Raw genomic sequence first — 17,983 nt, forward strand, 5'->3', positions numbered from 1 at the left:
TGGTTAACACACTGCTTAGTCTAGCTTCAAGGAAAAACTGCTGTTACGGGTCATTTTATTGAGTATGCCTCGCTGTTCCTTCCCGTGTCTTTATAAATCTTTAGGACTTTCACTGTCTTCAAAGAAAGAAGGAAATCAATTATTTCACTTTGGCAGATATTTTATTCAACAGTAAGAGTGGATGGAGATATCTAGAAAGACTTTGGGGTTGTAACTTAAGCCCTTGTTTTGAAACTCTTACAATTAAAAAAAAAATCAAAGGTACATAGTTTAATGTTCAGAGTTTAGTAAAATCTTAAAATGCAGTGATCTTTTGACAGTTTTCTTTCCATTAGATTATAGGCATAAGGTATACATCTCCGTTAGGAAATCAAGGGTGAAAACACTACATGTGGATAACTAAGGCAGTTTCCCTTCCCACACCCTCCCCTTAACCCTACACAGCTGGGAGGTGGAAATATTGGTCACCCTAGTTAATCTCAGTATCTGCATCTTTGAGAGTTTTGGAATGTAGTACCAGGTAGCCCAAGGGAAATTTCATATATAATGGATGGCTTACCTCTTTGTATGTATTATGCCAATAGGTTAGCTAAGCTTCCTGTGCATTTCAGCTACATTTCTCACCTGGGGTCCCACAGGACCAGATTCTCCCTAGCCATGCAGAGGAGTGCCTGTTTCGTAGCACAGTCTTTTTTGGCTCTTCATTCACTAAACCTAGTTGAAAATGGTCCAGAGGAGACCTGTTCGAGTGTGTAGATACTAGAGTGTTGCAGTGCATTTGGTGGAGAATAGTATTTATATTTGGGGGTACTTGTGCAAGCACTCGTGAATGTCCAGATGCAAGCGAGCGCCTCGTGCAGGGACTCCTGTTCTACTTAATTTTTCTTAATATTACAAAACTTACCAATACCCTGGTCCTGCTCCTTCTCTTTAGAACTGAACCATGGCTAGACGGAGTGATTTTCCTCTACTTTCCATCCTGTTTTCCAAAAGAAAGATAACACACTTGTAGGTTTTAGTTTTTCTGTTGCAGGTGAAAGCAACCCCTGAAGTCCTTAAACTTGACTGCTAGTCAAAGCTGTACATTTTTAATCTCTTTTATAAATATGCAGCCCTTCACGACAGGAATTAAAACGTGAACACTTTTCACATTTCCAGAAGATAAACGTTTAATTCTAAGTGGCCTTCTAGTCCTAACTGTAACAAATACCAGGAGAAATTTTAAAAATAAGTACTGCTAGGAAATATTTTCTGACTTTTTATGTAGAGGGCAGAGAAAAGGGGGCACAAAGAAAGCAGGTGGGACGGGGTGTGTTTTGTTTGTCAGCGCCAGTGGGAGACGTTGGGTCACAGTGCACCTCTGACGTCAGAGGGAAGTCGAAGCTGCTTCTGTCCGTAGTAGGGGCGCAGTCAGATGCCCTGTTCCTGCGGTTCCTGCTCCGCAGTAGAGACCCACCTTGCCCTAGACGTCCAGTCAGCCGCCCCCACGGGGCTTCTGTGTGAAGTATGGAGACCCCTAAAGCTTGTTTTGCATGTAATTGAAGTTAGAGGACGCGTTAGGAAAAGCTGTTCTTGACTGACTAGAAAGCAAATAATTGTATTCTGTTTCTGATCTTCATTTATAGCACCAGCAACAAGTGGTGCAGGCTGTGGAACGGGCCAAGCAGGTGACCATGGCCGAACTGAACGCCATCATTGGGGTACGTGGCCTTTCCATTTTAGCTCTGATCTTAGTGTGTGTCATCAGCTCGCTTGCTCTCTCTTTTTAAATTTTGTGCCATCAAAAGGGCAAAAGGCAATAGAGGACCACAAAGTGGAATTAAGCACTTTGCCTTCTGTCTCGTGAAATTGGATGGCTGCCTCAGAAACTTTGGATCACATTCTCACCAGTTCCAGTGGACATGTTCGCAGAAATTCTCCCCAAGGAGCCTGGGTAGTTCTTTTTTCATAATATTTCTTACCTTTGCAATCAGTTCCTGTTGCTGGGCTAGGCCTGAAAAAAAGATGGAGATTGCCCTGATGTTAAAATGACCTGATTGATTTCTTTGATCTTTCCACAAATATAGACCAGTACCATTTTAGGTGAAATAAATTGTACGTTTTTTGGTTTTTTGTTTTTTTTTTAATCTCCCTGCTCCTCTTCCTCCCCTGTGATGAGTGGTTCTTAAGGGCTTGTGGCCATTTGTGGTAGGAATAGTAGGTGAAAGGTGCACCTTTAGGCAGAATCCGTGGCCCCGTTAGAAAACCCTTCCTGGCGAATGTAGCATTAATGTTGCATAGAAATCCTACTGGAATTCATGAGTTTGGACAGTCACTCCGACTCCACTTAGATTTTTGTTCTCTCGGATTAAGGTAACAAATAATAAATAAGGTGCTACAGCATAAGGGATAATAAAGGTGAAACTCTTAGCTGAAAACGCACAGTATCCATCTCTATTTATGCAGCTGGTACAAGCCTTTCCTTAGATTATTCTAATGAAGACAATACAACTATACTTTCCTCTCTCTGCCCCCTCCCAAATACTTCTTTTGTGTATAGGTTATACACAAAAGTCTTTTCTCTTTTTTTTCCCCTCAGTGTATCAAACACACTTTGAAATGCTAATTATTCCATTTACTTTCATTAAAATTCAAATTGCCGAGTGAAGATGCGGATAAGGGTCGCCTGATAATCAATCTGGAGTGAAGATACTGCTTCAATTATGCCTCTGTCTTTTAACAAGGAAATCAGAACTCTGGGCTCACTGGCGATGGTGGTGGAACACTAGTCCGATTGGAGCTTGTGTTTTAATGGCCTATTTTGAGCTCTTACCTTGTGTCCCTCTGACCACAAGAAAATACGGGTAGTAAATTGGAAGACAGTAAATGGGAAGGGGTAATAACCTTTAGTTCCTCGGAAGTGCCCTCTCGGAAAGAAGGCTGAATCAGAACAAGCCATGTAGATTTGTTTGGAGCACATTTTCTAGCTCTGGGGATGGGGAAGAGATGAATACATTTTACAATTTTTATTTCCTAAATCTCCAGAAAATAGCAGTATGTCACATTTTTTAGAAAGTTGAAAAAGCGTTAAAGTTAGGTACATATGTATATTCCAGTTGTGTTTGCTTGAAGCCTGCGTGGGCTTCCCATTGGGATGTGTTTTGGTCACCACACCTCCTAAGGTCACCAGGGATAGAGAGCTTGCCCTTCTCACGCACTCCACCACTGTCTGCTGTTGAAGGAGAGAATGCTTGCGGGAGGACTTGGGGCGGGGGCCGTGCTGGGTCACTTCTGGCTTAGTGTTCATTGTCCCTGTGAACTGCTACAAGCAAGTAGCCATCTTAGCTTACTTAGGACTGGTTGGCAGCAGCTGTTTCTGGCTGTTTTGTTTCTTTTTCCGGTCTTATTAGTTGCCGTCTGTACAGTGGAGAGATTAATCTAAATCGAAAACCCATGGTTTTATGTTGAATGTTGCTTAAAAATGTGAGGGAAGATCTAAAAGTCAGAACAAGTTCCTATCCCTTCAGTGCAAAATCAAGTATAGTTTTAATACTGTTTCATATCTATTTCATTTTACATACTTTGTTTTGAATGGGATGGCAGATTGCCTTTTCTCAGGGAAAGGATGATTTATTAGACCGTAGTCAAGTTACTGACAGACATATTGTATATATGTGGGTCCAGTTATTAAAATACAGCAAATTTAATTTTGTGACCTAAAAACTTACTTGAAGAGCTAACTCAGAGGGGCAAGCTGTCAAAGCAGCAGGAGCAGTTTGTGAATCTGGGGGGGCGGGGAGGATTCCAGATTATTTGTGTTTGAGCAGGAAGTGGAGTCACAGTCACATAATCTGACTGTTCTGAAAAATAGATTGCAGAAATAGAAAAACAAACCCAGCAGTTTTCGGGAGCCACAACCCAAGTGAGAAGGAAGAGCCCCATTACAAACTGACTTGATACATTCCTGCTGCTACTGTTCTCTGAGGTGTGTGGTCTTTGTCTATTTCAGCCCTGCCGGTGCCTTCAGTCCAGTAGTTTTCAGTTTTGTAACATTGTGGAATTCGCAGTGCACCTGCCCTTCTCATGGCTTGTGTTGTTAGGTGGTGCTGTTTTGACTTGCTACCCAAAGTGATGAGGGGGGTCAATCTTAAGATTTTTGTACTTGGTTTTGGGAATGTAGTCGGCAATGGTTTTCTCCCCTGAGGGAATGAAAATTTTCCTCTCAAGAGGCAAAGACCCATCTAAAGCCCCTGCAGACAGACCTTCATTTGTTTATCACTACGTATGTATCTGTTTTATATGTATGCACACCATCCAGACAAGCGCAAATGTTCCCAGATTTAATGAAATCTGATGAAGCACCTTTTTAACTCTGCAATATTATTCTACCTTCATTGGTAAATGAGCCAAACCAGTGATCCATGCAGTTTAAATGCAAAATGCTGAAGTGAGCCCGAAACCTGGAGAGGCGGCTTGTTCTCTTGACAATAAGCTAGTTGTGTTTAATGGAATGAAACACAGTTATAATGATTTCTTTCACAGGTCATGTTCAGTTTAAAACTGTTGATAGATTGAAATAAGTTAAATATCATTTATCTTTTATTTATAAGGAAAAAACCCAGGAAAATTCCTGTGTTGTATTTTACAGTCAGTATTTTGTGTTTTGTTTTGAGTTGGTCATATCTCACATTTCCCTGAAGCTTTCCCGGAGTTCCCCTAAATGGGCTGAGGGAATGTTATGTATCTAGTTTGATCTTGTCATGTGTCCTACTAGCCACTGTGTTTTTAAATTAGAATCTCTGCGAGATCACACTGTTGGAACAGCACACAAATTGTAGTTTTAAATCAGTAATATGATCTAATTAGAAATGATGTTTTCATTTCCTGTATTATTAAATTGAGTCATCTGACTGTCTTAAAATGCTTTTTAAATCCATTACACTATATAATCAGCACATGCTGTGTGAATGTGGTTATGCTTCATAAAGGAGACTGGCTTGGAACCTCAGAAGAATTTCACTAAAGAAGCTACCATTAGGGGAAAAAAAAGTTTTGTTAGTATGAACATTGGAGAAGAAAATATTTGGCTTGTAAAAATAGAAAGTGGGGTTCCTTTGGATTTCCCTCCACCCTCTTTTTAACCTAACTCTTTGAGGGGAAAAAAAGGTAGAAATATGCATTTAAAAAAAAAAAAAAAACCAACCCACCCTCTTAAAAAAATTCCTTAAGAACAGGTATGCCATGGTGTTTGTAGGAAAATGCAGTTTAGCACAAGAAATGCTGAACCTCAATTTTTAGCAGTGACATTTTAATGATAGGAAGTCTGCAAAATTATTTGCCATCAATTGTGAAGGCAATAACAAGCCTTGGTGGTTTTTCACACTCTCTGTGTTAAGTGCTTTCAGAATGACAGCGTAAACTGTGTTAGAGAACTCCAAGGAAGTAAAACTGATTAAAATGTTCATGCTTGAATGGTGCTGATGGAATAGTTCATTTGGACTTTCTCTACCTCCTGCAGCTCAAGCTGAAATATTAAAATTCAGTGGATTTAAATCTCTCTCCTCTCAGCTCAGGAAAAAAACATTACATTTTAATAGGTTTTAAACCCATAATTCATTGGTTTGGAGCAGCACTATTAAATCTATTTAAATATTACTTGTATTACTAAGGAAATGATTTAAATGACTTTGCCTTTACCATCCTATGTGTTTGAGTTAGTTTAAAAAAAGGAAGACAATACCTTCAAGGGTTTTTTCTTCCTCTTAGCATTTTGTTTTATTGTCCTTGTCATATGATTGGCCCTTAAATTACACACACACACACACACACACACACACACACACGTGCACACACACATACACATATTCCAGATTGGCATTTTGGCAGAGGGTCTTACAGTATGACAGTTTTAAAATGTATATCCCTCTTTTTCCATTGTAGATTTTCAAAACTGCCATTTTAAGTTTCAGAGGCATTTAGACATGCTGTTGTGGTAATTTTTCTTGTGCTTTTTTTTTTTTTTTAATGTTTGTTTTTGAGCGAGGGAGATAGAAATGAGCGGGGGAGGGGCAGAGAGAGGGAGAGGGAGAGGGAAGGAGGGAGGGAGGGAGGAAGGGAGAGAGACACAAAATCGGAAGCAGGCTCCAGGCTCTGAGCTGTTAGCATAGAGCCCGATGCAGGGCTCGAACTCCAGAATGGCCAGATCATGACCTGAGCCGAAGTCAGATGCTTAACCAACTGAACCACCCAGGTGCCCCCTCTTGTTGTCTTTTTAAGCTAACTGGGCATTAGGCAAAAAACTGAATGATATAAATATGCAGGTATTTATAAAAACGTGTGTGCGTTTGTTCCTGCCCATTATATCACAGCCTCCAGTAACACAAATTTGAAGTAAAATTAAAGAGGCTTCACTTTCTTAACAAACGCTAAACTGTATTAAGTATCAGGAGCCATGCTTTCATCCTCCCTCTGTTTTTGCCCAGTAAAGGGCTTTCTAGAGGCACTGCCAATTGTGCAGGAATTGTGCTGTTGTCCTCTTTTGGACACAGATAGCCAGCCCCGCAGTGCCAAAGCAGTGGTGTCTCTCCAGGGTTACCACGTTCCCCTGGTCAGCCTTCCTTTCTGGCGTTTTCATTGCCATTGCCATTGCCATTGCAACCACAGGCTTCCCAGGGTTTGACAGCGCCTCCCTTCAGACACTGCAGACCTCTTGCATTTCCCAGTGCTCTTTGTGGGGAATCCACTCTTCACTTATGCCTGTGCAGTGTGAGAGGGTGAGGTATTGATACCTACCCCCGTGGGGTAGTCCTGGGCCCACAGGCAAACAGCCCGTGAAATGACCCCCCTCCTGCCCCGTTGGTGGGCAGTTTTGAGGTGCCGGGACGGGGTTTCGGCTAGCCGCCCATGGTAGAATACAGCTACTCAAGAATACAGCTTTAGTTACGAGTTTCTTTTCTTCCCTGATTCACTTGCCCTAGGTCCCTCTCCTGTTCTGGGATCATTTCTCAAAATTACTTGCAGCCAGAGCCCTGTCTGTCCACCTTCCTGGATAAACAAGGATACTCACTTCATAGGCCCACACTCTTCCAGGGGCTTTTTGGTATAGGTAGGCACATGTTCTCAGGTGCCGGAGTCCTGCTTTGTTTTCTGACGTGAGTTCTGTGCGTAAAACATTTTCCTTAACACCTCGGCTTTTACGTTGTTTTTTAAATAAATACTTTCCCATAAGTTTATAGGTGAGCTTCCCTTTCTCTTTCTTCTCCCAGCTGATTGCTGCTGGTACTTTCTAAACATACATAATAGGGAATAAAGTTAAAAACAAGCTATAAAATAGATTTGTGTTTCATCAGAGGTTGTTTTTCCCCCTTTGTTACAGTCTTTACCAAAGAGTGTGCCTGGAGTTTAAACACTTTATAAAATACACTGACTGCACGATGGACACAACTTGCTGGGGCCTGGGGGGGATTTCTGCACTTGTAGGGCTTTGCTCACCTGCTCTCACAAGTGTGATAAACCCATGATTGCACATCAGCCGAAGCAGTTCTGTAAGTCTACACATTCTGTATCTTATGGTGGTATGCCTGCCCCTCGCCTTTTGTTTTGTTTTGTTTTGTTTTAACTGATTCATTTACTGTGGATCAGGGGGCTACCTTATTGAGGGATGCAGTCATAATCTAATCTTTGTGCTACAATTTGATGAGGATCTAAGAGGCAGTAATTTCCCTTCTCTCATAGCAAAGACTCTCATATATTTAAGTAATTTTTTTAGCTCTGTCTCCACTTCAGAACTCCCTGAGAAACCTGGATAAAGAACAAGATTTCTAATTTGTATTTATGGTGTATACTTTGTACATTTCTGTTACTGGGAGACATTTCTGGAAGCTAGTTGGTTTTTCTTTCAGCCTCTTTCTTTCTTTCTTTCTTTCTTTCTTTCTTTCTTTCTTTCTTTCTCTCTCTTTCTCTCTTTCTTTCTTCCTTCCTTCCTTTCTTTCTTTCTTTCTTTCTTTCTTTCTTTCTTTCTTTCTTTCTTTCTTTCTTTCTTTCTTTCTTTTCCTTTTTTCCCCTTTTTCTCCTTGTTGGCAACCAGAAGGGCTACCACTCTTTTTCTTTCTGTTGAGGAAGGAGCCCCTCTTTCCATCCTTCCTGTTAATATATGTGTTTCCACCGCTCAAGGCAGAGCTCAGCAAAAGTGTGACAAGAGTTGCAGAATGTGTCTGAGTGGGTGCATGTGACTTAGCTTAAGGCCTGTGGGCTTGGTGCTTCCACTACCGAGGAGAAAGTGGAGCTTCCCAGATCCGGGAGGCCGTGTTTCATTCACACCCAGCACACCCGAGCGCAGCAGGCTGAGCCTGTGCAGAGGTCCAGGGTGTGGGTGGAAGTGTTACACAGAAGAGCAGGTTTCACTGGAGGCGGCTTACAAACTTGCATTTGGGTTTCCCTGTTTATTGGCCGGCGGTTTGTTTTGTTTTGCTGTTTTGCATCCCTTTTTCTGATTCTCTTACTGAAGTCTTTCCGTCTTTCCGGTAGCGACCCTACAAGCAGCGTCGTCAACTCCTGTGTAGCCAGAACTTGTGCCTTCAGAGCTGGGGGGAGAGGAGGCAGGCTCCCCCCAAACAGGCACCTCAAGGGCTTAAGGACTTAGACTTCAAAGGACTATTGCTATGTGTCCTCCTCAGAGCTCCCTAGGAACTCCGTTTCGGAACCTTCTACCTGAGAATGCATTTGTGAACTTAAGCGTTCTTCTAAAGGTTAGAACCTTTTATTGAATGGTGAGAATAATTTAATGATTACATCTGCTCCCCCATTCATTCAGCGAATAGCTGAGTACCTTCACCACATCGTATCAAAGGAGCACATTTTATGTTCTCTTTGAATGATAGTGTTAAACGTTTTCTGAAGTGTATTTTGAAATGGTCCTCAAATTACATTTGAATCAATCACCCTTATTAAGAAGGTTTTGGTAGTTTTAAGCTTTCTGGTTTTACATTTTACTACACAGAATCAACTTTTAATGTACACATTTTAATTTTAATGACACTTGAGTTTCCAAGGACAACAGAATAAAGAGAAACATAGGAGAAAACATAATAAAAATGAGGCTGCGTACATCTGTAAGTTTATATTTTTTATGTTTGGAATTAGGAATCTAGCAATCCACATTCATTATTGATAAATCTTTTCACTAATTTACATACACTTCTGTGGGTTCGGACAGCCGAATACAGTCATGGAACTACCACCACTATTGAAATAGAGAATATTTCCCTACTGCCCTGCTGCCCAGATTCCCTTGTTCTGTATGGATAGCCAGTTCTTTTCCGTACCCCAGCCCTTGGCGCGTGCCCATGATATTTTTTCCCCCAAAGCGAACCTTTTGAGAATGTCCTATCAATGGAATTATGTAGGTACACCATGTGGTCTTATCCATTTTCGTCCTCATGTAGCGTAACGCGTTGGAGGTTGGTCCGTGTGCTTGCCGTGTCCATAGTTCCTTTCGCATGGCCCAACGATACCGGTGGACTAGTTTGCTTAGCCATTTACTCCTTGAAGGACAGTTCAGTTAGCTGTGGTTTTTGGTGACTGTGAACAAGGTCCCAATTAGTAATAACATACTGACTTTTTAAAGTTTTTGTAAGTGAATAGAAGCTTTCCTCTCTTCTGGGTAATCCCTAGAAGCGGGATGGTGGAGTTACACGGTTCGTGTATTTTCAAAGTAACTGGACTAGGGCTTTCCAGAGTGACCGTGCAGTCTTGCAGTCCCACGAGTACATTATGTGAGAGAACTTTTGCTCTGCCTCTTGAGCAGCACCAGAAACTGTAGGCTTTGGAGCCCGTTAGCCATTTCTGAAAAGTGATGGTGGCCCTCATGTTTTCATGCATCTCCGTAACCGCCACTGCTGTTTGAGGGCCTGGGTGCTCACTTGCCATCTCTGTATCTTCCTTGAGGAGTTTCTGCTCATACCTTGCCACACTTTTTCCTTGTGTCTGGGTTTTTATTAGTAGTAAGCTGTGAGAGTGTTTAAAAAAGTTCTCTGGATATACGTCCTTTATATATTTTGCAAATATTTTCTCCCAATCTGCAATCATCCTTTCATCTTTTTTAACAGTATCTTTTGAAGAGTAGAAATTTTTAACACTGGTGAAGTCTGGTTTATGATTTTTTTTTTCATGACTCTTAACTTTTGGTGTTGTCTCTCAGTAATCTTTGTCTCACCCAAGACCACAAAAATGTTCTAGGTTATCTTCTAGAAGTTACATGTTTAGGCCTATGATCCAGTTTGAGTTAATTTTGTTTATGGTATGAGATATAGGTCGAGTTTGTTTGTTTGTTTCTTTCTTTCTGATGGACATTTGATTCAGTTGTTCTAGTACATTTGTTAAAATAACTCTTTTCTCCATCAAATTGCCATTGCACCATTATAGAAGATCTACTGACTATATGTGCGTGGGTGCACTTCTAGACTCTATTTTGTTCTGTTAAACTGTCTGTTCTTTCACCAATGACCTACTGTCTTGATGTCTGTAGCTTTCATTATTGATATTCGCCGTTCCATTTTGTGCCTGTTCTTTGCTGTTCTTGTTTGCCCTCTTTCCAGTACCCCTCAGAACTCAGGTCTTTACTATCTGTGTCCTAGAGACTGGCCGAGGGAAGAATGGAAAGAATCGAAGCTCAGTAAAAAGCCTCTCCTGTCAAAAATGGCGTCTATTCTGCCTCCAGACTTTCCTGTCAAGGATGACCGCGCTCGCTGCCCTCCCCTGGTCCCAAGTATCCCTCTCCTAGGCTCCTGCAGCTTCCTGCTAGTAGGGCTTCTCGTTTGCATATCTGTCTGTCTATACTTCATTCTTCCTGCGGCAGCCGGAGTGATCTTCGGAAATACAGCTTGGATCCTGTGCTGCCCCCTGCTTAAAACGTGTCTGGGAGGGCTGCTGGTTGTCTTAGAACGAAGTCTAAGTGTCTTCCCGTGGCCTACAAAGCTCTGTGTGAGCTGACTCTTCGCCCACCTCTATGACTTCACATAGCGCTCATTCTCTTCACTTGACTGTCTTCCACCCGCATTTCCACGTTGGCCTTGTCTGTCCCTGGGTCACCCCAGCTGCTTCGTGACTGAGTGTTTGTGCATCAGCTCTTTTACCCCCTAGAAGGCCTGCCCTCCACGTCCTGACATGGTCGTCCTCGTGCGCCTTAGAGTCCTAGCTCAGACATCTCCTGAAAAAGGCCTTCCCTGGCCAGCAGGCTGTAGTAGCTCTTACCCAGTTCATTTTCTGGCCCGTTAGCCGGTTCTATTTTTGTCACGGCATTTACTGTTTATTTGTTCATGAGTGCATCACTCTCCCTTCACTAGCAAGTGAGATCTTGTTCACTTTTCCTGCCGTGTTGCCTAGAACAAATGTAGCTCATCGTGTTCAATAAATATTTGCACAGTAAGTACTCAGTAACTATTTGTTCACTAAACATACAGCAGTTTATTATGTTTAATAAATATCTGGTTAATAAATATTTGTTAAGTGAACAAATACTCCATTTTGAGCAGTTTTTGTGTTTTGACCCCTATCTCTCCGACTGGTAGAAAATACACAATCCTGAGTGTCACTCGTAATTTGCTCTTAGGAATTTCATTTAACAGTTTTCTCACCTGTAGGCTGCATGGCTGGAGCAGATAGCCACTAAAACACTATCTGGTTTTCTAATGTATGGTTTCTAAGCTTTTTTTTGGTAACCGGATTTTTTATTTTAAAACTAGAAGGCCTTTTGAGTCATAGTTATTTCTCTAGGTTTACATCCCTAGGCTTATGTTCTTTTCCCCAGACAGATAAGTAAAACATAGCAAGTGTTTCTTATTTGTCTTGGGTTAACACTGTGTTAAGGATTCACATGGATTATTTTGTTTAATCTTCACATCAACCCCATGCGGAAGATAGTATTACCCTGTCTCAGCTTTACCAAAAGTGAAACCAAGGCTCTGAAGGGATAAGTCGTTTTCTACAGGCCGCACAGGAGAGGAAGTGGTGGGACTGGGCTCCAAACTTAGACCAACTTCAGAGCTCACACATCTGACCTTGTCCCTTATTTGTTCCCTCAACTCTGTGTTCTTCTTTCTTTTACACTAGGATCAATGGTCTCTTTATCCCAGGATCCACTATAGGGTTGTCCAGTGTTCAGTGCCCGGAGCTCAGCGAGGGAAATGGAAATGGGGTGTTCTGATGCACATGCTAATTGGTTAGTCTAAGTTGTCCGAAGTGTATTAGTTGCACAGATTATTTGGCTACTCCTGACTCATCCGGTGTTTCTCCCTCTCTGTTTGTAACGTACTCTCACGCGTAAGAATCAAAGTTGTTATAAACACCACTACCAAATCAGGTATTTTAAACCAGGTCCTTGGATCTTCTTGGATATGGGCTGTCCATTAGCTCCCTGAAATTTTGACACAGTTCTGGGTGGGTGGATGGGATATGTGTACATTTTCTAGAGGAGAAGTTTGGGACTTATTTTCCCAGAAGGTCCCATGACACAAAGAATGTGTGAGCCTATGTTTTAATGGGAGTGGAGCCATGCAGAATCCTGGTGTGAAATAGGAAAATACCTGGCAGAATGCATGCAGCTACAAAGCAGTTGTCTGTAGCAGGAGACATATAAAGGAGACATTGCTAGACAATTGTTCAGAAGCCTGGAGAGCAGGAGCTAGCCTCTACTGGATTTGTTTCTCATATTGCCCAGGGGGTGGGGGAATTTTTTTGAACTGTTGATGGTTTAAAAAAACAAGCAAAAACGGGCACCTGGGTGTCTTAGTCACTTGAGCGTCCACCTCTTGATTTGGTTCAGGTCACGATCTCACAGTTCATGGGATTGAGCCCTGTGACGGGCTCCACACTGAGTACGGCGCCTAGTTGGGATTCTCTCTTTCTCTCTCTCTCTCTCTCCGCCCCCCACCCCGCCTTCTTTTCTCCCCCTTCCCCGCTCATGGTTTTTTTTTTTTCTCTCACTCAAATTTAAAGACAAAAACAAAACAACAACAGAAAACAAAGCTACATTTTGTTGATATCATCACAGATATGGAAAATAAGTTAGCCACGTTAACATTTTAGCTTTAACAGACAGTTAATGATAATGACTGCTTGGAATATTGTTTATATTAAGAGGCATTAACTGGAGCTAGCAGCTCCCTTCATATAGTCCTATTAAAAAAAAAATACAGGCACGTAAATATTCCTTCAGAATACTGTATTTGTTTCCTGTTCATAGAAGCACGCTTTCAAGTTCTGGGGACACGGTGACGAATAAAAATCAGTCCCTGCCTCTTCGGTGCTCATGATTTCATGGGAGGGGTATATCCAAAGATGGATAAATCATGTTAATCTTGGGTAATGAACCAAGCATCGGGGTAGCAGTTACCCAGTGAGAGCAGATGTGTGAGGCTAAGTGAACTATAGGCAGCCGTGGGTAAGTGAAGAAGGAAGGGGACGCTGGCAGAGGGACGTAAGAATCTATAGGGATTGCCAGTATATTTGGGGGAGTCCTAGTTTTGAAATTTTTTATTGTCTTAGGATAAACCGTGTACTTTTTTTCTGCTTCCATTTCTCCATCTGGAGAAAATCTTGTCCATTCTGCTTGTGAACAGTAACGGCTTCATGAGGTATTGTAATACTCCACACTGAAATAATCGTGTTGCTCTAATAAGCAAGCGTCAGCACTGACCCTTACAAACCTTTTAAGGAAAACTCAAAATGGTACATTCTTGAACCCTTTTTAAGGCAGCTCCACAGCTGTTCTATGTCCCTTGTGATTTTTATACATCTTTTTCCCTTGGCGGGTTTATGAAAAGGTGACAGTTCATACAGGCACCCGAATTATCTTCTCTGACCAGCAGGGGCAGTGCCGCTGTGGCTCCGAAGCAAAGTGGCAGTCGTGTATTTTCACCCCGGGTGTTTCTTGGTTGTGGACGCATCTCTGTACAAACGAATATCTGGGAGAAAGAACTGTTGCAAGGAGAAGTTTCAGCTGCTGTCTACCTGCGTGGTTTGGGGTCTCTTTCAGCAAATAGGCACAGACCGGCCTGTGAGTAAAGATAGATGTCAAGGCGGGTTTTGTTGGTTGTTTCTTGAAGGCTCAGCCTGCCTCCTGCTGTGGAGGCTACGCCATCTAGGTGCTCTGTCCAGCTGTGGGCCAGTGACCCTGTCCAAGTCCAGCCGTGAGATACAATGAGATATAAGAAGATATCTTTTTCTCCTTAACAGAAGGACCCAGAAAGAGAAAACTGCCCTCTTTCTGCGTTTGAACATGGTTGTGTGAGGATGAGGTAACGCTTGGAGCTTTGGCAGTCATCTTGGTGTGGAAATGGGATATGAGAGAGGCCGTGAGAACCAGAGACATGTTGACTCAAAACCTTGATATTGCCAGGTGATCCAGCTAACCCTGGACTTGTTAAGTGAGAAATAAAAACCTCTGTTATTCAGACCACTTTGATTTGGGTATTCCATGACTTGCAGAGGAACTGCCTTAACTGATACATTGTAACACCATGGTGACTCCGTATATACATCAAAATCGAAAACAACCTAAATTTTAACCAAACAAATGAGGATCACTGAAGTGAACTCTCCTATAGCTATGCAGTGACATATACTATGCGGCCATTACGAGTGATGCAGTCAAAACAGTAAGTAGGGATATGGGAAAAAGTTGTTTGATTCACACTAAATAGGAAAAGAAGAACTTTAAACTTCCAGATAGCATGGTGTTATTTGTGTTTTAAAATGCTTATATATGCATTCACAGAAATACTAGATGGACTCAGGATTACATTAGCCATAATTTGGCTGGTAGGATTTTGCATGACTTTTAATTTTTTTTATATTCTGCTTGTCTTCCTCATGCACAAAACTGTTGTAATCAAAAGAAGTTATAACTTCTGTGAACCTAAACTTGCTTTATGAAAATGAAGTAATTAAAAAAGAAAAAAGTACATCGTAAAATTGTATCTGTAGGCCCGCCCCTCGTCACTTCCGCCCCATCTGAGTGAACAGGTCCATCGTCCACCACCCAGTTACTGGGGGCCTGGTGTTAACAAGGGATTCTGGATTCCGTCAGTTATCCTCGCACCCTTCTCCTTCCAAAACCGTGTCTTTGCAGTGCTGCCTCACCTTATCTCCACTCCTTCTACTCCTGGCAGCTGACACTGCCGCAACGCTTGTTGCTTTTTGATCTGAATCCCTGTATTACCTCCCAGCTGGTCTCTCTTCTTTCATTGTGGCCACTCTCACAGTCTCACAGAAGCATTCTGCACTTCTAACATTTTCAAATTATTTAATACTCTGGCTCGCAATACTGATTAGTCTTTGTTTTAGACTAGTGGAATAAAGTACTCAGAAATCGACCCATTCATATACGTCAGAGGGCCACGCGGATCCATGAAGGGAAAGATGGCCACTAGTAAGTATTACTGAGGGGGGATAGTTGGTTATTCTTGTGCAAGAAGTGAACTTGGATCCACTTATCATTTGCAGTGTCGATCCAAAAAGCTTATTAGAGACAGAACTTGATGACTTTCGGGAAAAAAACAAGAAGAATCTTTATCTTGGGGTAGAGAAGTATTTCTTAATGGGTCACAGAAAGCACAAACCATAAGAAGAAAAGATTGATAATGTTACCCAGTTAAAATTAAAAACATCTGTGTATTAAAAGGTATCTTAAAATGGAAAGCCAAGCCCAGAAACCGAGAGAAGGTACTGGCCAGCACATGTAGCTACCAAATGATTACAAGCCAGCTTATGCTCATTAAGGAAAACTAAAAGTTCAATTTGAAAGACAAAACAAAACCAAAAAAAAACTCATCACAGCCTCAAGTTCTCCTTATTTTTACGTGAAAGTCTGAAGTCCTTTCTGTCCATGATCTGATTCCCATATTTACATTCTATCCTACTTCTCCCTTGCTCACTGGGCTTCCCCACCAGACTTCATTTTCTTCCTTGGTCACTAAAGTCTACTGACATTTACCTTGGGCCTCACATGTGTGGGTGCTGGCCTATAAAATTCTATACCCCATTCCAGTGGGGTGGGAGGATTCCCACTCCACCAAGCGATTCTCCAGCAGTTCAACTCATTTCTGACACTGTCTACCTGGACATAGCTTCCCGCCACAGCCCTGTAAGACATCTTCCCTCCACCACTGCCCTCTCCAGGTTGTCACCTGTGTTTCTGATAGGTCCCTTCTTGGGTTCTGTTAATTTGTTGCAGCAGCTCACAGAACTCAGAGAAACATTTTACCTAACCAGATTACCCGTGCATTATAAAAGGATATAACTCAGGGACAGAAAGATAGAAGAGATTCATAAGACGAAGTATGAGGAAAGCGTGTGGAGGTTCCATGCCCTCTCCTAGTGCACATTCTCTCCAACTCTCCAAGTGTTCATCAACTGGGAAGTTTCCCCACCCCTATCCTTTTGACTTTTTACAGAGGCTTGGTCATGATTGATTAGACCTTTGGCCCCTGGTGAGGCCCCCCTCCATCTCTAGCCCCCTCCTCTCCCATGGGGTCAGAGAGTGAGGCTGAAAGTTCTAATCTTTTGATCACATGGTTGGTTCTCCTAGCAGCCACCCCTATCCATCTTTAGGTGGTTTCCCAAAGTTACCTCATTAACATAACAAAAGACACCTTGGCTGCAGCCTCCTTGCTTAGGAAATCTCTCAAGGATTCTCTGTGCCAGAAATAGTGGACAGAGACCAAATATATAATTCTTATTATAATGACAGTATCACACATATCACAGAACCTGGTTCAGTGTTTTTCGAATTGTGAGTCAGACTGAGTGTGCAGTGAAATCAATTCAGTGAACCATAGTCAACATTTTCTATTAAGAAGTAGAAGAGAACAGAAAATATTACAGTGAGCTACACATACTATTTGATATTGTTTGTTAAAATTTTCTTTTGTTTATGTGTATATTCCCTGCACATACACGTGTGTACACATGTAAATAGCACACATAGGAGCTTTGGTCAAGATCTTGGAGAGCAGCACATCTCGGTATCATCTGCGATTCATTCTACTTTTGAAGGTCAATTGCGTGATTATTTGAAGAACCTAATGCGTATCGCTTTTTAAACACAGCTTGACTTTTTAAAAGGACTCTGAAATAACTAAAGAAAACTTCTGAGCAAGACACCCTAGCTTGGTGACTTTAATGACTAAAACACAAAATAGAATCATTGGTTTCATTGAGATAATACGTTAAAAAATCTCTAAAAAAAAATTCTTTCAAAAGCTTGAAGAAGTCTCCAGGAAATTATATTTCTCTTATTAATTTGCTTAGAATTACCTTTCCTGGTAAACTTTGGACCAATTCAGAAAAAATTCTGACAGGATCTCAGATGGGAAATTTAACATAATAAATCGGATTTGGGGGATTTTTCCCCTGCTTTTCTTGCCGTTATCAGTCTGTGAGTGAAACTACAAGGTAATCCAATAGAGTCCTTGGCACAGGAGTCACAAGATTACTTGCTTTGCTTGTTACGTGTCTTCCCCTTAAAGACCAGCCCAGGGACCGTGAGAAACATCCTCCTCACAGTGATAATCTTCCTTGGGTTGCTCTCAATGCAGGTTCTTTCCACTGCAGTAAGTCTCATTCATGTTTTAAGTCGTTGGAGTCAGTTACAGATAAACTCCGGTTGAAAAGTTCTTTCTTTTGTTCTTTTTATTCTTGCTTCTTTCCACGTATTCACTTACAAGCTTTTGCTAAAGATACTTGTTGGAAGCAAGAACTCCCCATCTTTTGGCCAGAAGGGCACATCTTACTGCCCCCCCCCCCCCAACAACTGCAGGAAAGTGGAAAGAATAGTTAACACCGTATACTCATCGCGTAGACTCGGTAGTTAACATTTTGCCTTTTTGTGTGTGCCGAAAGTCACAAGGACGGTTTGCCTTGTGATACGTCAGCGTGCATCTTGTATGAACAAGGATATTTTCCTATAGAAGGGCGATACAGTTCACACGTCTGTATATATCTAGTG

General features: G+C 41.8%; 1 protein-coding gene across 14 annotated transcripts in view; it reads left to right on the forward strand.

Annotated features, from left to right (window-relative positions):
• The window catches only part of LOC123593423 (transducin-like enhancer protein 4), a 142,479-nt gene that overhangs the window by 45,064 nt on the left and 79,432 nt on the right, over positions 1-17,983 (forward strand). For 9 of the 14 annotated variants that reach the window (XR_006710310.1, XM_045469185.1, XM_045469188.1 and 6 more), the window contains one exon: positions 1,626-1,700. The exons of the other annotated variants lie outside the window; for them this stretch is intronic. Coding sequence is in view for 8 of the 9 variants with exons in the window: in XM_045469185.1 (XP_045325141.1) it covers positions 1,626-1,700 (75 nt within the window). In the remaining variant the exon portion in view is untranslated. The remainder of the gene's footprint in view (positions 1-1,625; positions 1,701-17,983) is intronic. 14 annotated transcript variants of the gene reach the window in all.

Source organism: Leopardus geoffroyi, chromosome D4 (assembly GCF_018350155.1).
Source record: "Leopardus geoffroyi isolate Oge1 chromosome D4, O.geoffroyi_Oge1_pat1.0, whole genome shotgun sequence".
Taxonomy (NCBI): domain Eukaryota; kingdom Metazoa; phylum Chordata; class Mammalia; order Carnivora; family Felidae; genus Leopardus; species Leopardus geoffroyi.